Consider the following 21,636-nt stretch of genomic DNA (forward strand, 5'->3'; position numbering starts at 1 on the left):
TGTTTGTTGAAAGGCCTCAACTCTACCAGAACCTAGCCTCATCACCCCTCTTTTGTGATTCTCAAAGCAGATCACCCTCCCATTAAACTAACCTGGGAGGGGGATCTCAAAATCTTGGGTAAAGCAGAGCATTTTTCTGCCTGTTCGAACAAACTGACTTAAGAAACCAATCAAGCCACAGGACCTCAAGCTGACCAGAGACTCCAACAAGAGGCTGGTTACAGACAAAAGGGAGATACAGGATTCTTCCCACCTCTCCCAAAAAAAAAAAAAAAAATCAAAGAACTTTTTTTTTTCTTCTTTTTTTCTTTTTTCTTTTTTTCTTTTTGGTACCTTATATATATATAAAAAATTTTTTTCCTTTTCTAAAACTTTTATTAATCTTTAATTTTTGCCTTTTTTGAAAAAATAATTGTTTTCCAGTAATTTTTTTTCCCTCTTATAATTTTTATTTTAGGAATACGTGAATGTGCGTTTTCCTTTCTTTTCTTGTCTTCTTTCTCTTTTTCTTTCTTTCTTAATTATCTTTTTGTTTTTTGTCTAGCTCTACTGAACTTCTGATCTTTTTTTTTCTCCCTTTCTTATCCATTTCACCTTTTCCTCTCTTTTGTTCTTCTGTATGTGACTTAACTCTTGTCCTGCACACCCTCAGATAAACCCATAGTTAACTAGTAGACCCTATCCCCCATTGTGTACACACTTAGTCCACAAATTTATTACTCAATCCAAAACCTCTGAGACTTAAATTCCTTAATAGCAGTACTACCTCTTTATACCTATATAATATTTTAAGCATTTTTTTAAAGTTTTCACATCTCCTCTATCTCCCTCCTGTTTTCTCAATATATTCACATTCCTCTCTAAATAGATGGTCTTTCAATCTCCATAACTATATTAATTTTTACATTTCTATTTTTTTTTCTGGTCTCTTTTCATTTCCCTTTCCCTTTCTTCTTTTTCTCTCTCTCTCTACTTGCATCCTACCCAACCTATTTCCTGCATTGAGATTAGGACATAGTTAACTCTCCCTGTGCCTCCCCACACCAATCTATTCCTATTTTTTACCCACATCTCTCCCTAACCCTAAAAATTTCTCGTTTTCCAAATTCTTCTCTGCGGTTCGAAGCCCATTAACATATAGTTGTTTGATGTTGAATAGATGTATCTGTTGAACTAGATTGTATCTGTAGACTATTGACTGTATAAATGCAAACGTTGGTTGATGGTTGCCTTAAGATAGTGTTCTAGCACAAAACTGGTGCTATTTTCATCTCAAATGGGCAGAGTAAGCCGGAAAAACACAAGAAAAATGGCAAATCCGGATATCTCAATTCCCAAAATGGCAAATCCGGATATCTCAATTCCCAATCTTGATAATTAGGGGACAGACCAGATAATGAACAATCCAGAGGAGAGTTCCCAAATAGCTCTACAAACACTGGTGGCAAACATGATAAATGAGAAGTTTGACAACTTACAAAGGACTCTGTATGAGCGTGATAGGGAGAGAGAGGAGGCATCCCAAAAGTTTATACAGGAATATCATAAGCGTGAGGAAGCTACTCAAAAACTGATACAGGATTTGCGTGAACAACTTGAGAATACTCAAAGAGAGAGGGAGGAATGGCGTGAGCAGGCTGAGAACACTCAAAGAGAACTGCAGGAATCCCACGAACGGGAGGAAAGAGAACTGCAGGAATCCCACAAACGGGAGGAAGCTAATCAAAGAGTAATTCAGGAATTGAGAGACCAGGTAGAGAATACACAAAGATCACTAAAGGCACTCATGGAGTCCATTAACAAAGAGCTGAAGGAAGTCAGGGAGACCACAAAGGGAATGCTGAATGGAACCCAACAGAAGGAATGGGAGTCCAAAGAAACCATAACCAATCAACTAAGTGATTTGAGAACAAACACTGAACACCAAATTAAGGAAGTAAAGAAATTCATACAAGACTTAAAACAGAGCTTCAACAAAGAACTTGAAGCCATCAAAGCTGACCAATTAGAAGGAAAAGAGATAAAAAACAAAGTAGAGAGTCTTGACAGCAGGTTAGACTATGCAGAAGATCGAATCTCAGGGACTGAAGACAGCCTAGATATTATAGAGAAAGAACATACAACCATCCAAGACAAGTCCAAGAAATATGATAGATCTATCCAACACCTGGAAGACACCATCAGAAGGCCTAATCTAAGGATAATGGGTGTAGAGGAGCACCTAGAAAAAGAAGTTAATGGTCTAGGAAATTTGTTTAACAGGATCCTAGCAGAGAACTTCCCAAACATACAAAAAGATAGGCCTATTCAGATACAAGAAGCTTTTAGAACCCCAAATAGACCAGACCAGAATAGGACATCCCACCGTCACATTATAATCCACACAGGATCAACTCAGACCAAGGAAAAGATCCTTAAAGCTGTCAAGGAGAAAAGGGTAATCACCTATAAAGGGAAACCAATTAGAATCACCTCAGATTTCTCAGCAGAGACAATCAAAGCAAGAAGAGCCTGGAATGATGTATGCCATGCCCTAAAAACAAACAACTATCAACCAAGAATACTGTACCCAGCTAAACTCTCCTTCATAACTGAAGGCCAAATAAAAACCTTCCATAGCAAAGAAAAATTGAAACAATACATCTCCACCAAACCAGCCCTACAAAAGATTCTTAAAGATATCCTACACATAGAAAACCAACAAGACCGCAACAAAGGCCAAGAAACTGCACCCAAACTGAGAATCCAAGAACCATAGGAAGAACCCAGTTTTCGCAGTCCCCAAGAAGGTGGATAACATGGCAGGAATTCCCAAATACCTCTCAGTCCTATCTCTTAACGTTAACGGACTGAACTCTCCAATTAAGCGACACAGACTGTCTAGTTGGATTAAAAAACAAGACCCTTCTATCTGCTGCCTGCAGGAGTCACATCTTGCCCGTAAAAACAAACACCTTTTCAATGTTAAAGGCTGGAACAAAATCTACCAAGCAAACGGCCCCCATAAACAGGTGGGAGTTGCAATCCTAGTATCAGATAAAATAGACTTCAAATTAAAATTCATGAGAAGAGATAAAGAAGGTCGCTACATACTAATTAAAGGATCTCTCCTTCAGGAGGATATTACAATTCTAAATATCTATTCGCCAAACAATGGAGCACCCAAATTTATCAAAGAAACACTACTTTCCCTCAAATCCCATATAGATCCAAAGACATTAATTGTTGGGGATTTAACACACCACTCTCCCCACTAGATAGATCAACTCGGCAAAAACTCAACAGAGAAACCGCAGATCTAAACAGCTGCATAGATCAACTAGACTTAACAGACATCTACCAAACATTTCACCCAGCAGCATCAGAATACACGTTTTTCTCAGCAGAACATGGAACGTTTTCTAAAATAGACCACATTTTAGGCCACAAAGCAAACTTGTCTAAATTCAGAAACATTGAAGTTATACCTTGCCTTCTCTCTGACCACAAGGGAATAAAATTAGAACTCAACACCAAAAGCCACCAAAGAAAGTCCGGTATCACATGGAGGCTGAACAATACACTGCTGAATCAAGAGTGGGTCATGGAAGAGATTAGAAAGGAAATTCAAATGTTCATGCTATTCAACAAAAATGAACACACAAATTACCAGCTCCTCTGGGACACAGCAAAGGCAGTACTCAGAGGCAAGTTTATAGCTCTGAGCTCCTACATCAACAAATTGGAGAGATCTGAAACTAGCAATTTAAAGACACATCTAAACCTCCTTGAAAAAGAGCAGCAAGATAAACCCCAATCCAGTAGACGGAAAGAAATAATCAAAATTAAATCAGAATTAAATGAATTAGAATCCAAAAAAACTATAGAAAGAATCAACAAAACAAAGAGTTGGTTCTTCGAAAAACTTATCAGAAAAAGAAGAGAACACACCCAAATTAATAAACTCAGAGATGAGAATGGAAACATCACCACGGAAAAAACCAAGATTCAGAACATTATAAGGGAATACTTCTCAAAACTTTATGCTAATAAGTTTGAGAACTTGACAGAAATGGACCTTTTCCTAGCAAATATTGACATGCCAAAACTAAACCAAGATGAGTTAAACCAGCTTAACAGGCCCATATCAAGCATTGAAATAGAAACAGCAATAAGAGACCTCCCAGCTAAGAAAAGTCCAGGACCAGATGGTTTTACAGCGGAATTTTACAAGGCCTTCAAAGCAGAGCTCACACCAATACTCCTCCAACTCTTCAATGAAATTGAAAGAGAAAGCTCACTACCGAACACATTCTATGAAGCCATCATAACCCTCATCCCAAAACCAGGCAGGGACTCATCAAAGAAAGAGAACTATAGACCCATTTCTTTGATGAACATTGATGCAAAACTTCTCAACAAAATTTTGGCCAATCGACTTCAACAATTCATCCAAAAAATCATACACCATGATCAAACAGGATTCATTTCAGGGATGCAAAGCTGGTTCAATATACGCAAATCAATTAATATTATTCATCACATCAACAGGAGCAAGAATAAGAACCACATGGTTATCTCAATAGATGCAGAAAAAGCATTCGACAAGATCCAACACCCCTTTATGATGAAGGTTTTGGAAAAATTAGGAATCCATGGAACATTCCTCAATACAATAAAGGCTGTATATGACAAACCTACAGCCAGCATTATACTCAATGGTGAAAAACTAAAGCCATTTCCTCTTAACTCAGGAACAAGACAAGGATGCCCACTCTCTCCACTTCTCTTCAATCTAGTATTAGAATGCCTAGCTACAGCAATAAGACAAGATGCAGACATAAAGGGGATCCAAATAGGGAAAGAAGAAATAAAACTCTCCCTCTTTGCAGATGACATGATCTTGTATTTAAAGAATCCCATAGACTCCACTCCCAAATTACTCAAGCTGATTCAAAACTTTGGCAAAGTAGCAGGTTATAAAATTAACCCCCAAAAATCAATGGCTTTTCTGTATGCCAACAATGAGAAAAGTGTGGCTGAAATTAGGAAAGCAACTCCATTTGTAATAGCCCCACAAAAAATAAAATACCTAGGAATTAACTTAACTAAAGAAGTGAAGGACCTCTATGATGAAAACTTTAAAATCTTAAAAAAGGAAATCAACACAGAACTTAAAAAATGGCAAAACCTCCCATGCTCCTGGATTGGAAAGATTAACATTGTGAAAATGGCAATACTTCCCAAGGCTATCTACAAATTCAACGCAATACCTATCAAAATTCCAACCTCATTCTTCATGGAAATAGAAGAGGCAATCCAAAAATTCATATGGAACAATAAAAGACCCTGAATAGCAAAAACGCTCCTCAATGGAAAGAACACTGCTGGAGGAATATCAATACCAAACTTCAAACTCTACTATAAAGCCATAGTAATCAAAACAGCTTGGTATTGGCATAAGAACAGACCTCAGGACCAATGGAATAGAACTGAAAACCCAGAAATGAACCTACAGACCTATAGCCATCTAATCTTCGATAAGGGAGCTAAAACAATAGAATGGAAGAAAGACAACCTCTTCAGTAAATGGTGCTGGCAAAATTGGTTAACTACATGTAGAAAACTTAAGCTAGATCCTTATATATCACCCTGCACCAGAATCAACTCCAAATGGATCAAAGACCTTGAAGTCAAAGCAGACACTCTGAAAACATTACAGGGTGGAATAGGAGAAACCCTAGGTCTCCTTGGCTCAGGCCGAAATTTTCTGAATAGAGACCCGGAAACACAACAAATCATAGAAAGGTTGGACAAATGGGATTGCATAAAGTTGCAGAGCTTCTGCAGGGCAAATGACATAGCTAGCAAGATCAATAGAAAGCCCACAGATTGGGAGAAGATCTTTACTAGCCATACAACAGACAAGGGTCTCATATCTAAAATATACTTGGAACTCAAAAAATTAAACCCCCCAATAACAAATCCTCAAAGAAACAACTGCCCAATAAATAAGTGGGTGAAAGACTTAAAGAGAAACTTCTCTGAAGAAGAAAGAAGGATGGCCAATAGACACATGAAGAAATGTTCAACATCCCTAGCCATAAAAGAAATGCAAATCAAAACAACATTGAGATATCACCTCACTCCAGTTAGAATGGCAAAAATCAAGAACTCTAACAACAACAGATGCTGGAGGGGATGTGGACAGAAAGGAACCTTACTTCATTGTTGGTGGGAATGTAAACTTGTTCAACCACTTTGGAAAGCAGTATGGAAGTTCCTCAAAAGACTTCACATAGAACTCCCCTATGACCCAGCAATCCCATTTTTGGGCATTTACCCAAATGTTTACAAACAAGACCACACTAAACCTACCAGCACAACTATGTTTATTGCAGCATTATTTACCATAGCTAAGATATGGAACCAACCCAGATGCCCCTCAGTAGATGAATGGATCAAGAAAATGTGGTATATATACACAATGGAATTCTATGCCTCCATCAGAAAGAATGACATTGCCCCATTTGTTAGGAAATGGAAAAACTTGGAAAAAATTATATTAAGTGAAGTAAGCCAGGCCCAAAGAAACATAGGTCCCATGGTTTCCCTTATTTGTAATATCTAGTATATGTATGAGTCAAGCGGAAAAGGTCAGATAATGTGATGTCAGGAAAATGAACCCTTAGATGTGTATTTTAATGTTTTTTTCTTTCATGCATGTGTTTCTAACGCATTTATAAGATTATCTCTTTGTTGCTTTGTATATCCTTCCCCCACAGTATAACCCCTGCTTTCACTATATTTGATGTCAGTATAACTTGTGGAGGAGATGGGGAAAAACCAGTTGTTTAAGGATACAGGTGGACCTGTTGCAACAATGAGAAGTACAAGTTGTCATGTCCAAAACTAGCTTTACAACGTCGGTGCGGGGGTGGGGGGGTGGGGTGGGGGGGCGGGGGGAAGGGTGGGGAAAGAGAAGGATTGGGATTGGGGGGGAGGGGGGAGGCTGGGAAGGGATGTGAAGGGTAAACAAAGGAGGAGGCTGCAATGCTTGGTAAGAAATGTACGCATTATCCTGCCCACGTAATTGTAACTCCTCTGTACAGTATGTTCACAAATAAAATTAAATTAAAAAAAAATCACGTTAAATATAAATGGGAAGGGGGTACACATGGGAGGAGGTGGGGTTAACAATGGGATGAATGAGGACAAATGCAGTTGAGGTAGTTTGTTTGCATGCATGAAAATAAAGCAAAAGGGAAAACAAAGGAGGGGTAACAGTGCTCGATAGGAAATGTACTCCTACTTTATTCATATAACTCTGTATAGTATCTTTACAACAAAAATTATACTAATAAAAATCATTACCTTGCTCATGTAACTGAAACCCCTCTACAGTATTTTTACAATAAAAATGTACAAAATATAAAACAAAACAAAATGTATTCAAATTGTTTTAAGAAGAGGAAAGGATTATAAGGGAGAAGGATGAGGTGAGATTGATTAGAATATATTTGTATAGGCTGAAAATGTCACAATGAATCACCCTCCCCCATACAACTAATGCATGCTAAAACAAATAGGTAAGTTAAACAAGCAAACAAGTCAATCATACTTGGGGTTTTTCCGTATGTCATCCAGCTGGCCAACCACATGAGAGACATTGGTGCGGATCATTTTGAAAGCAATTTCTTCTTCTCCCATTATTTCAAACCTAATTGTCAATACATAGAGACCTTAAATATTTATGTAGGTATGAATTACACTAGGAAAAGCATTTTTTAAAAGATTAGTTGAGTCAACCAAAGCACAGATTATTAAAATTTTCAATATTATTATTTTTTGGAGGGAGGGGTCAATTATGGGGCTTGAACTTGCTCTGGGCACTGTCCCTGAGCTCTTCAGCTCAAGGCTGGCTAGAGCTCTACTACTTGAGCCACAGTGCCACTTTGGGTTTTCTGGTGGTTTCTTAGAGAGAAGAGTCTCACGGACTTTCCTGCCCGGGCTGGCTTTGAACCTCAGATCTCAGCATCCTGAGTAGCTAAGATTACAGGCGTGACCACCAGCATCTGGCTCAAAATTTTCAATATTATTAAAGACAACAATCACCTTTCATTCTTTCGGAAAATTCATTCATTCATTCATTCATCAATTTTATTTATTTTTTGTTCTGGTGAACTCAGACCCTGGGCACTGTCACTGAGGTTTTTTGCTCAAGGCTAGTACTCTACCACTTGAGTCACAGTTCCACTTCTGGCTTTTTGATAGTTAACTGGAGATAAGAGTTTCATGGATTTTCCTGCTGGGGCTGGCTTTGAACTGAAGACTCTCAGCTCTTAATCTGCTGAGTAGATAGGATTACAGGCGAGAGCCATTGGCACCCAGCCATCACCTTTAACTGTTGTAAATTATGGAAATGCCAGGCCTCTGTCACCATTCTGGAAAAAAAGAAATGTATTTGTTGCTTACCTATATTTGTTCTTGTCCTTGTAAGCTTTGTGGATTTTGTCAGTTACTGGTTTGCAGTTGGTAACTAGACTTTTAGTGACTGGTGGCTGCAAGAAAATACAAGGGGATGAGACATTCTGTCAAGCCCAAGACAGCAGCAAGGCAAGATACACTCACAAAGTTGGGAGAATATTTTTTGGTCAGTTGAGGGGGCTGAACTCTGGGCCTGGGCGCTGTCCCTCAGCTCTTTAGCTCAAGGCTAACGCTCTACCATAGCACCACTTTCAGTTTTCTGCTTATGTGGTGATGAGGAATCAAACATAGGGCCTCATGCATGCAAGGCAACCACTCTACCATTGAGCCACCTTCCCAGCCCTGGGAGAATATTTCATTTCATTATTTTTTTTTTTTGTCGGTCGTGGGGCTTGAACTCTGGGCCTGGGCGTTGTCCCTCAGCTCTTCAGCTCAAGGCGAGCGCTCTACCACTTGAGCTACAGCGCCACTTCCGGTTTTCTGGTGGTTTATTGGAGATAGGAGTCTCACAGTCTCTCCTGCCCGGCCTGGCTTTGAACCGCGATCCTCAGATCTCAGCCTCCTGAGTAGCTAGGATTACAGGCGTGAGCCACCAGCGCCCGGCTCATTATTTTTTAAAAAACCCAAACTGGCATATGATAGCCACCCATTCCCCATCCCATTCCTCCCCTCTCCCCCACTGTTGTGAGGCTTGAACTCTGCGCCTGGGCACTGTCTCTAAGCACTTCAGCTCAAGGAGAGTACTCTACCACTTGAGCCAAAGCGCCATTTCCAGTTTTCTGGTGGTTAATTGGAGATAAGAGTCTCATGGTTGTTCCTGCCCAGGCTAACTTTGAACCAGGATCCTCAGATCTCAGCCTCCTAAGTAACTAGGATTACAAATGTGAGCCACCAATGCCTGGTTTAATCACCCATTTTTATATATAAAGTTTTATTTTAATTACCTATTGCTCTATATAATGTCAACACTTCCTTAATAAAATGTTATTTTTTCAGAATGAAGATTAATTTCTAGCATGAAATACAGGCTGCTTTATATGATACTTAATAAGTTGTAGTCTCATTAAAAATACTTTATTTTCTTTATCCTCTGTATAATTCACTAACTGCAGTAATACAGTCTACAGTATACCTCGGATGAATTTATTGAGTAATGGTGACTAGTACTGCCTGTAAAACTAGTATTTAGCGACTCAGCAATTCATCTGTATAAAGCTTTAAGACTCAATTTTCATCACTAGCAACTTAATTCTTACTTCTTAGCTCACAAAGGAAAACTGATAACTCTAAATATCATGCCCCAAATTTGGTAAACACTCAAATACTCCTGAAGTAAATGAAGATGTACAGACTTCAAAAGAAAACGAAAAGCTCTCCATTTCTATACATGTTCTATAGAGTTCATGGCATAATAAGAACAAGAATCTTACTAGGAATTCAAAACATGCAAGAGAAAGAAAAAAAAGAGCAGCAAAGGGGGAGAGAAGGCAAGGGAAAAGGGCAGCTGCGGGAGCGAGCAGGCGGGCAGGAGAGCAGCCTGCGTGCAGAGCGGGAGGCGCTGGGTTCCCAGGGGCTCAGGCAGTGGTTCCTGGGCTGGGGAAGGTGGGAGGGGGCACTGACCTCCCAACACACCAGTGCACTGGCCCCAAAATACACAACTTAGGAGACTCAAGTAAGTAGAGAGGCTGAGGAGACAGCAGTTGAAGAGCCCAACACCCTTTCCTGGAGAAAGGAGTATTTGAGAGTTTCCCATAGTTCAAATCACATTATGTACATGGTACCATGTGTGTATTTGTGCCTGTGTGTGTGTGCACACATGCGCGCTCGCATGCACCAATCCTGGGGCTGGGATTCAGGACCTAGGCACTGTCCCTGAGTAAAAATAGGATTACAGGTGTGTGAGCCACTGGCGCACAGTACTATTACATATTTTTACATTTTTTCATGTCAGTAAAAGCTGTAAACACCATAGTAAAGTCTGCACTACACCCTTTCTTCAGTTCTAAGATGCACTTTTTTTTTTTCAATGCAGGCCCTGGCACTTGAATTCAGGGCCTAGGCACTGCCCCTAAGCTTCTTTGTTCAAGGATAGTGCTCGACCACTTAAATCATAGCTCCAGTTCTGGCTTTTGGATGATTTAATTGGAGATAAGAGTCTCACAGACTTGTCTGTTTAGGCTGGCTTCAACTTGTGATCCTTTGATGTCAGCCTCCTGAGTAGCTAAGATTTCAGGCCTGAGCTACCAGTGCCTGGCCCTTTTCTTTTTTTTCTGAGACAGGTTCCTCACTGTATAGTCCAGGATGGCCCTGAACTCCTAATCTTCCTGCCTCTGACTCTGGAGTGCCAATATTATAGGGACGAACCATTGTCCCCAATATACGTCTCTTCCTCTTATAGTTTTATCTTCAGCCAAGCTTACCCTATTGGTAAGCTTGAGAAAGTTCTCAATGATGGTTGGTGTCTAACCTTGGTATTTCTCTTCCTGTCCAAAAGAAAGCTCTGGGGCCAGGCGCCAGTGGCTTATACCTGTAATCCTAGCTACTCACGAGGCTGAGATCTGAGGATCGTAGTTCAAAGCCAGCCAGGGAAGGAAAATTTGTGAGACCACCAGAAAATCGGAAGTGGTACTGTGGTTCAAGTGGTAGAGCACGAGCCTTGAGCTGACAGACAGTGCCCAGGCTCAGAGTTCAAGCCCAAACAACTGACCAAAAAACAACAAAAAGAAAGCTCTGGGGTCTGGAGCTACTTTCTGCTATCCTTGGTGACTAGGATTAATGCTTACAGGGTCTAAGCAGCTAATCTGAATATTAGCTTACATATTCATTAGGAAGAAGGATTCCAAAGTAAAATGATTTGGATTATCTATGCTGCTACTTTGCACCAAAGACATGTAAATGTTGAACCTGCCTCTAGTGTTTAAATGTGCTGCACAGAAAGGGTACAAATAGCACCTGATAAGAATAATTTCCTGCTGGACTGGGAAGGTGGCTCAGTGGTAGAGTGCTTGCCTCGCATGCCTGAGGCCCTGGGTTCAATTCCTCAGCACCACATAAGCAAAAAGAAAAAAGCTGGAAGTGGTGCTGTGGCTCAAGTAGTAGAGCACTAGCCTTGAGCTGAAGAGCTGAGCTGAGGGACAGCGCCCAGGCCCAGAGTTCAGGCCCCACAACCGGATCCCCCAAAGAAAAGAAAAAGAAGAAGAACTTCCTGCTGTATAAAAGGAAGTCAGACCACTTACCAGATTGGGATCATAGTATGCTTCCTGAGTTGGAGGAATATTGTTTAGCTGGGTAACATTAGCAGGAAGCATTTTTGAGCAATTTATTAACATGTGCTCCAGACCTGTCAGATCCTAACAAAGAAAAATAAAAACATAAACCTGTTATGTACATTTTAGGTAACGATTGTGTGTTTTTTAAAAAACAACAACAACAACAAAAACCCCAATGATTTAAAAGCAAAGTAAGGGGTGACATTCTCCCAAAAGAAATGTACTTATTACTGACTTATCAAACTGTAACCCCTGTGTACATTACCTTTACAATAACAATACAAAAATAAATATTAAAAAAAAAAACTATGTAGAAATCTCCCAAATGCTTTTCAGGCTATTTTCAAAGGGAGTTTGACTATATTATGACTCTTAACTATAAAGAAATTAAACAGAGCAGGATTATCTAAGGTACAACACAGTGGATGTGAGATCCCCATTTGCACAGGTTGGTCCAAGAACCTCAAGAAAGGAACGCTGCAGCCAGATTCATTTGGCATCTTCATTAGTGAGTTTCCTACTCCTGGGGCTGAGGGATGCCCTGGTAAGAGACACCACGCTGAGACCTGTATTCACCAATAGCCATCAGCTCTGTATAAACTTGCCATAGAAATCTTATGTTCAGGTGCCTACTGTCTTATTCCCAGATAGCAGATTAATCTCTAAATGAAAGTCTATAAAAAGTAATCTATAAAAAACAAACACAAATTTGGTTTTATTTTTGACATAAAAAACAGACTAGTTATGACTGGCTATCCACATTAAATGTTAAGAATATTTTGACCTGCATAAATTGAAATGTGTAGACAAAAAGGTGATGTCAGAATAACAATTTTCACTTCAAGTACCACAAAGACTAAAACAATACAACACAATACTAATGCAACACCAATATAATACAAATATGATGATGTAACACTAATACAATACCTGTAAACTTAAAGGCAGGTCATGAATTCTGGTAGCCAGTGTTCGAATTTCCCTGTCTGACAAGACACCAGACTGGTCGGTATCAACTTCATCAAAGACTTGAGATATATTCAGTTGCTGAACTGCACTCATGAGATAATAAAAATAAGAGAAGGCAAACTGCATGTCCTCAGAATGGCGCACTTTGTGGAACGAGGTCTTGTCGAATTCTTCAGGGAACCTGTCCAAAAGTAACTGCTGATGAGCTCTGATTCTGACAGTATCCATGGCACTAAATACTGGAGAGGACAGCATTTTCCTCCCCACTTCAGATGGTCTCTTTAACAATATTATTCATCTAATACTACAGCCAAAAAGTTAGCGGAGCAAATAATACCAATTTCAACGTGCCTCAGCTGTGAGTTCAAGCAGGTAACCCGAGACGCAAGCAAGACTTACATATCCTGCAGCTCTTGCATGACCATCCGGTCGATCATGTGAGGCATGTGTGCGGGGACTTTCCGGGATGTGAACCCAAACTTGCGGTTTAGAATTTTATTGACATATCGGAGTGAATCTGCGAACGTATCTTTTAGTTGTCTCCCGGTCTGTTTGCTATCAGTGAAGTACGCCAACTGAGTCTTCAGCGATTCTTCTTCCTGCAAGGGGAGTTCAGCATTATGTCTCATGTAAAGCTTACTGCCCTAACAAGAGAGAAAGACACCACATTACGTGACATGGTCGTAACAACTCCATAACTGTCTAGAGGGGAGAAGGAGAGGCATGCTCTCGGGTCATTTTAAGGATCCCAAGACCAAGACTAAAGTGCATTTCAGTGCACTGAAACTGAGAACAGCAGGTTGTATGATGATCTATTTATATCAAAATCATCAAGATCTAGTCACTGCCTGCTGTATTTCAAAGCCAAGTCAATGCAACATTTACAAAATGTATCCATGCATTAAATTTGATGGTACTTTCAGGATCAAGGCTGTTCTGCTGGCAACATCAAAGCAGCACAGGCTAGAAACAAATTTGGTTTCACCATACACCAAGGGGTATTGTTACAGAGTCAAAACCTGTAAGAGGCATAACTATGTGGACAAAAAAAATACTAGAAAACAATTTGAACATGGTTAAGAAAGAATATTTGTGCTTCCCAGATTGATTTAAAGAAAAAAAGGCAAAGACATTGCTACTAGTTTGGTAACCCTTGCTAGTCAGCCTGGGTGGGGCACAGGAAATGCTCCCATACACTACTTGTGGAAATGAAGTAGTCCCACACATTAGAAGGACAGGTTTAAAATTTATAAGCTTGAAACAGACCCATTAACCTAGTTATTCTACCTAAAGCAACAAAAACATAAGCTTGAGATATATATATATGTATATCTCTATATATGTATGTATATATGTATACACACACACACACACACACACTATTTATTGCAATACTATCTGTATTTGCAGAATGTTGGAAGCACCTTGCAGTTGCTAGAAAAACAATGGCACTGACAAGGGTTAGTTATTGAATCTAAAGGCAACCAGGAAAATACACCTATTATTTCACTGCTGCAGAAGAGAATGGAAACTATATAACTTATTATATGTTTGTGTATCTATAGGAAAGTACTAGGATATTCACCAAGCTATGAAAAGTGGCTATCTCAAAAGGGAAAATGGGAAGAAGTGTCTTTCCCTTTTTATGGTACATTTTTGCAGTTCATAACAAATAGTGCTTTTATAAGAGAGGGGAAGTATTGTTTTTTAAAAATCTGTATCTAGTTGTACAAATGAGTTGCCATTCAACAAAGAAGTCCATAAAGTCTTTTTTTTTTTTTTTTTTTTTTGGTTTGGTCATGGGGCTTGAACTCTGAGCCTGGGTGTTGTCCTTGAGCTCTTCAGCTCAAGGCTCATGCTCTACCACTTGAGCCACAGCACCACTTCTGGTTTTCTGGTGATTAATTGGAGATAAAGAGTCTCTGGACTTTTCTGCCTGAGCTGGCTTTGAACCTCAATCCTCAGATCTCAGCGTACCGGCGCCCAGAAACACAATGAATCTTGATCAGTGTCACTCCTTTTATCATTCTCTCCCACCCTCCTAAATCCATCCCTTCCCTCTATTTTCTTAATTTTGTAGGACATGCATTCAGTACTGGGGTTTTGAACTCAAGGCCTTGGCGCTCCTTTGGCTTGTTTGGGTGGTGCTCTAGCAGCTGAAACATACTTCTAGCCCTGCTATTTGATAGTTATTTTGGAGAGGGAGTCTCAGGGACTTTTTAGAGAAAAATAAAAGGTGGAAAAAGTGCAGAAACATCGGCAAGAACTCTGCAGTTCTTCATTCAGTCATTAGTAACTTCCAACATGGGAGGCACAAGATGCTTCCTGAAAGTGGTGAGAGGAACAAGACAGTTTCCCTTCACCCTCTTATTCCCAGCTCAACATGTACCTGAGCTGTGCTTCTTCTCTATCAGCCCAGGCCCAGTGGCTTAGTGCCCAAGGCAGCATGGAGGAGCATTCTCTTTGGAGTCTCTTTTAGTTTCCATTCCTCAAGGGAGACCTCATCTCTGTCATCTCTAGTGGTCTCCGAGTTTCTATGTGCAGTCATTGTGCTCTAATGTCTCACATGCCCCAGCATTCAGCACTTGGGAAAAGGCATAAATGACACCATGGCTCAGCAGACCACACACAGCACAGATCAAGTGGGCTCCAAATTTCAGATAAGCAAACTTATCTGAAGCTCAGGTTGCTTTCATCAGGCAAGCTGGAAAATCATCAGATCTGACATGCTAGGCAGAGACAGGATGCCAAGGCCCTTTTCCAGCTTTCTTGGAGTATGCCATGTTATTTCCATTATACATATAAGGTCTGTTTTCTAAACTATAAAATGGAACAACAGTAGTAAATACCCTTACATAGGGCACTTTTATCAGGATTGCTGGAACAGTTAAATGAAATCATGTAAGGGAATTACCTAGTTCAGTGAGTGTTAAATAAATTCTATTATATCATCACTTAGGAAGGTAGCTAAAAAACAAGGTTGGGTCTAACTTACATCAAGAAGATCTTGGAAATACTTTCTTTTCTCCCATGGCAAAAAGCCTGGGTAACTCCCAGTATACTGCTGTAACTTTCTTCCAGGCAATACTTCTTCACTACCTAGGTGATTGTCAGCATTCTCTTCTACTCTGTTGTTCTTGTCTTTCCCTGGGAGCTCTTCTTTTGTCACACGGGCATTAGGTGGGATAATCAGAGATGATAGTTTTTCTCTGGATGCATTCCCACCTATTATACTTTGCCTCTGAGTTTCCAATTTAAATTCCGTTTTAGTTTCCAAGACTAGGGGGGGACTTTGATCCTGGTGCTGACTGCTCGTTTTTGCTGTCCTTGTTGTGGAAGTTGACCTCTGTAATCTTTGAGAAGCTCCCAAACTATCTCTGCTTTGGGAAACCAGTTTTTCTGGTGGACCCTTTACATGGTCACTTATTTCATCTGTTATCAGAACTTGATTTTTAACATTAGAATCCTTTATGTTCATCAGGAATGACCTCAGCAAGGCTGACTTGGAAAAGTTGTATCCTTTCAAAGTAATGTCTCCATTTTCCAGTTGTAAATCCAAGTTGCTGAGACTCAACTGGGTTTCTTCTGGAAGGAGTGAAATATTTACCACAGGGATTTTCATCTCCTCTTGGAATCTCGTGAGGTTATGTCTTTTAACCTTCGGAAAACGTTTTTCTTCTGGGACATCCTCAAAAGGGATCTCTGCCTCTGGAAGAAGTGTCACAGTGCTAGCCAAGGTTTCATAAGACTTCGGAGTTGTAGCGTTCAGTTTTGGTCCTTCTCTTGTGTCCACGTCTACTACGATCTGGATTTTGAACTCTTCATCATTTGTATTTTGAAATGTGATATTAAAGTGTATCGTGGTGGCGTTCATTCCACGGTGCATTATGAGGTGAATAGTTTTCCACTTATTGGCAATAGAAGCATGTCGAATTATTGGATTATCCCCATAGGCACCTTCCACAGCTCTTTTTGCCATTTCTGCAAAGCTGAAGTAAGGCAGGTATTCACCTTTTGGGACAACATAGTGAGTCTGGTTTGGGTGAAGAGTTACTTTATACATCTCATGAAAATGATCTAGGGTAAAAAAAAACACAGGTTTTTTTTTTTTTTAAGGCAATTTTACTCCCCTTTCCTTAATTCTTTGGATTTGAGGTTTAAGGGTGACTTTAAAATGATCAGAAATAGTAATAGTAATACAAAGCTTTGAGGATTTGCACACACTCTGAGGCAGTCATCTACAGGGATGCTAACCCTGATTCGTGCATGATTTGTAACAATAAATTCCCATTAACAATTTCCATGGCTTTTTTTGTCCATGTTAAAAGCAAAACAAAATCTTTCAGTCAAAATGAACTCTACTAGTAACAAGATCCATTATGCAAAGCATCCTTATTTAAAGAATAATAGATCTCCTTTTTGCAAATTAAAACCTCACTTAAATTCTTTTTTTTTTTTTTTTTTTTGGTCAGTTGTGGGGCTTGAACTCTGGGCCTGGGCCTGGGCCTGGGCGCTGTCCCTGAGCTCTTCAGCTCAAGGCTAGTGCTCTATCACTTTAGCCACAGCGCCACTTCCAGTTTTTTCTGTTTATGTCGTGCTGATGAATTGAACCAAGGACCTCATGCATATGAGGCAAGCACTCTACTACTGAGCCACCTTCCCAGCCTCTTACTTAATTTTTTTTTGTTGTTGTTGGTTGTGGGGCTTGAACTCTGGGCTTGGGCTCTGTCCCTGTGCTTTTCAGCTCAAGGCAAGCACTCTACCACTTGAGCCACAGCGTCACTTCCAGTTTCCTAGTGGTTTATTGGAGATAAGAGTCTCACGGACTTTCTTGCCCGGGCTGGCTTTGAACCGGGATCCTCAGATCTCAGCCTTGTGAGTAGCTAGGATTACAGGCGTGAGCTACTGGCACCGGCTTAAATTCTTAAATTCATTTTTTTTTCTTAAAAAAGGTATTACTTAGAAGTAATATCTATTTCCTCAAGAGCTGTATCATCTGTTAGGTTACAACTAGCTTGAGGAATAGAATGGGCCTTAATGTACTATGGGTTTTATATGATAAATCTATATCCAACAGTATACTAAATGAGGAGAAAACGAAACCATTTTTGTCAAGAATGAAATAAATAAATCTGGGGCTCGGAAGTTGGCTCAGTGGTAGAGTGCTTGCCTTGCATGCCTGAGGCCCTGGGTTCGATTCCTCAGCATCACATAAACAAAAAGAAAAAAGCCAGAAGTGGCGCTGTGGCTCAAGTGGTAGAGTGCTAGCCTGAGCTGAAGAGCTGAGGGACAGCACTCAGGTCCAGAGTTCAGGCCCCACGACTGGACCAAAAAAAAAAAAAAAAAAAAAAAAGAATGAAATAAATAAATGGACAGAGTCGGGTACTGGTGGATCATCACTGTAATCCTAGCTACTCAAGAGACTGAGATCTGAGGATAGTAGTTCAAAGCCAGCCTTGGGCAGGAAAGTCCATGAGACTCTTATCTCCAATTAACCACCAGAAAACCAGAAGTGGTGCTGTGGCTCAAATGGTAGAGTGCTTGCTTGCCTTGAGCTAAGAGCTCAGGGACGGTGCCTAGGCCCAGAGTTCAAGCCTCACGACTGAAAAAAAAAAAAAAAGGACAGATAATCACATGAATATTTTTACGATGGAGTAATGCAACTGGATGTAATGCCACTTCTTTGATTTTATTTTACAAATTAATAGGCCATAAAAATAGAATTTAATAAAATAATTTTATTTTGGGTGTGTATGCCAAATAATACTAAGAAAGAAACAGAAAAGGAGACAAGGGTGTCCACCCTCTCCACTTGTATTCAATGCAGTTCTTGAATTCTTCCAAAGCAACATAAAGCAAAAGAAAAAAACAAACAAAAATATACAAATAGGAAAAAAAATCTAAATTTAACATCTGAATCTTTAAAACTAATAGAGGAAATAGATATAGGGAAGAGTCTTGAAAATATATGCATAGATAATACCTTTCTAAATAAGACTCCAATTACTTAAGATATTAACAGTAAAAATAGATAAATGGGATTGAATCGAATTTAAAAAATTTATATGACAAAGAAAACAATTACTATACTCAAGAAATATGACAGTGACAGAAAATCTGGGAAAAAATTTTTACTAGCTATTCACTGGATAAACAATATCCAAAAATAAAAAGAACTCCAAACATTAAATATGGAGAGAACAAATAATCCAATTGACAAATGAACTTACTAATTGAATGGAAAGCTTTCAAAGAGGAAGTAACAAGGCTTGGTTGGGGACATGGCTCAAGTGGTAGAAAGCTTGCCTAGAAAATGGGAAGTCCTGCCGGGCGCCGGTGGCTCACGCCTGTAATCCTAGCTACTCAGGAGGCTGAGATCTGAGAATCGCGGTTCAAAGCCAGCCCGGGCAGGAAAGACCGTGAGACTCCTATCTCCAATAAACCACTACAAAACCGGAAGTGGTGCTGTAGCTCAAGTGGTAGAGCGCTCGCCTTGAGCTGAAGAGCTGAGGGACAGCGCCCAAGCCCAGAGTTCAAGCCCCATGACCGACAAAAAAAAAAAACAAACCAAAAAACGAAAATGGGAAGTCCTGTGGCCAAACCACAGTACTGCCAAAAAATAGAAAAGAAACAAATGAAATGAAATAAAATAGAAAATGAAAGTGCAAGTGGCTAATAAACACATAAAAATTATTCTACACCATTAGACATAAAGGAAATACAGACCAAAAATACACGGGGGGGGGGGGGGGGAAGGGGACTACATGGAGATTCTATGTTATTCCAGTATGGCAATCATCAATAAAACAAGTATAAATGCTGGTTTGGATGCAGGGAGTGTGGTGAGAAGAGTGGTGTTTAGTGTGAATTAATGCAACCACTATAGAAATCGGTATGAAGGCTCCTCAAAAAAAAAAAAAAAAAGCCAAGTGTGAGTGGCTCATGCCTAGTGAATGGCTCATAGCTAGCCAGGAATATGCCATCTGAGGATCGTGGTTCAAAGCCAGCATGTGCAGATAAGATCATGACATTCTTTATCTCCTATTAGACAGAGAGCATCTAGAACTGGAGGTGTGGTTCAAGTGGCAGAGTGCCATATCTGAGTGAAAAAGCCAGCTCTGGATTCAAGTTCCAGTACTGGCATACATAAATAGATGAGAGGGAGAAAACTACTGCCATATGTGTGTGTATACATATGTATACACATATACATATATATGATAGAAATATAAATATATTTATTTGATTACAATAATGATGGTATTTCTATATATGACAATAGTTCTAAAATACAAGTTACACAATTCCTGAGTATATATTTGAAGGAATTTAAGTATGCATAAAAAAAGACATCTGCAGGCTGGGAAGTTGGCTCAGTGGTAGAGTACTTGCCTTGCATGCATGAGGCCCTGGGTTCGATTCCTCAGCACCATATAACCAGAAAAAGGCAGAAATGGTGCTGTGGCTCAAGCGGTAGAGCACTAGCCTTGAGCTGAAGAGTTGAGGGACAGCACGCAGGCCCAGAGTTCAGGCCCCATGACCAACCAAAAAAAAAAAAGATATCTGCATGCTGATAAACATACACAGAGTATTATTCAATCATAAAGAAGAATGAAATTATATAGTTTGCAGGAAAATAGTTAAAACCAGAAATCATCATGTTAAGTGAAATGAGCCCAACAGACAAAGACAAATACCACATGTTCCCTCTCACATGCAGAAGAAAAATGGGGACTGTCTGGGCATGGGAACTAAATGAGAGAGTGAAGGGCATATAAATATGATCAAAGTATTTTATAAGCATGTATGAAAACAGAATAATCAAACTCAGTAAAATTGCTTTTATTTATTTATTTATTTATTTATTTTTTTGGGGGTCCGGTCATGGAGCCTGAACTCTGGGCCTGAGTACTGTCCCTCAGCTCTTCAACTCAAGGCTAGCGCTCTACCACTTGAGCCACAGCGCCACTTCCGGCTTTTTTTCTTTTTGCTTATATGGTGCTGAGGAATCGAACCCAGGGCCTCAGGCATGCAAGGCAAGCGCTCTACCACTGAGCCAACTTCCCAGCCCAGTAAAATTGCTTTTAAAAGGGATGAGGACAAGAAACATAATCACTACTTTACTTATGTAACTGTAATCCCTCTGTATATCACCTTAACAAAAATAAAATAAATTTATTTATTTATTTATTAAATAAAAGGGGGTGAGGAGCCAGGCACTGGTGGCATATGCCTGTAATGCTAGCTACTCAGGAGGCTGAGATAAAGGATTGTAGTTTAAAGCCAGCCCAGGCAGGAAAGTCCAGGATACTCTTATCTCCAATTAACCACCAGAAAACTGGAATTGCCTCCAAGTGGTAGAGTACTAGCCTTGAGTAAAAGAGCTCAGGAACAGTGCCTGGATCTTAAGTTCAAGGCCTATAATGAGCAAAAAAAAGGGGAGGAGAGTAGGAGGAAGAGGTTAATAAAGGGCAACAGAGACAGGTAACAGAGAACAGTATATGCATATATTATGGAAATATCACAATGAAACCTCTGAACATTTAATGTATACTAAAAAGGGAAAGGAGAGAAATAAAAAGTCACTAGTTTGGATGCAAGGCCAAGAAAAAAAATACATAGAGAATAATCAGTTTTGCTCCTATATTTATCAAAGATCCCCCCCGCCTTTTTTTAATAATATGTTTCATGACCATAAACATACCTTGTCCACAGTCACCAGCATCAAACCCACAGGGCAAGACATTGCAGGCTTGGTCACAGAATTTGTCAGCAAGCCAGGAATTTGCACAGCCTTGGTTACAGTAAGAGACACTAGTTATTCCTCCTCCAAACTGCCAGGGCTGTCCAATCCCAATACTTCCGGTACCCCCACCTCCTGCAACATAGCGACTGCCTCCATTGTTACCTGCAGGGGAAGAGGGGAAGACAG

General features: G+C 39.9%; 1 protein-coding gene across 1 annotated transcript in view; it reads right to left on the bottom strand.

The window, feature by feature from the left end:
* The window catches only part of Gnptab (N-acetylglucosamine-1-phosphate transferase subunits alpha and beta), a 77,808-nt gene that overhangs the window by 8,328 nt on the left and 47,844 nt on the right, over positions 1 to 21,636 (bottom strand). Inside the window, exons 12-18 of the mRNA XM_069991345.1 lie at positions 21,409 to 21,612; positions 15,700 to 16,781; positions 13,104 to 13,303; positions 12,666 to 12,885; positions 11,703 to 11,816; positions 8,455 to 8,540; positions 7,601 to 7,699 (exon numbers count right to left, since the gene is read on the bottom strand). Of these exons, the coding sequence (XP_069847446.1) occupies positions 7,601 to 7,699; positions 8,455 to 8,540; positions 11,703 to 11,816; positions 12,666 to 12,885; positions 13,104 to 13,303; positions 15,700 to 16,781; positions 21,409 to 21,612 (2,005 nt within the window). The remainder of the gene's footprint in view (positions 1 to 7,600; positions 7,700 to 8,454; positions 8,541 to 11,702; positions 11,817 to 12,665; positions 12,886 to 13,103; positions 13,304 to 15,699; positions 16,782 to 21,408; positions 21,613 to 21,636) is intronic.

The sequence above is a fragment of the Dipodomys merriami genome, unplaced genomic scaffold, assembly GCF_024711535.1.
Source record: "Dipodomys merriami isolate MVZ:Mamm:240054 unplaced genomic scaffold, mDipMer1.0.p SCAF_10, whole genome shotgun sequence".
Classification (NCBI taxonomy): Eukaryota; Metazoa; Chordata; class Mammalia; order Rodentia; family Heteromyidae; genus Dipodomys; species Dipodomys merriami.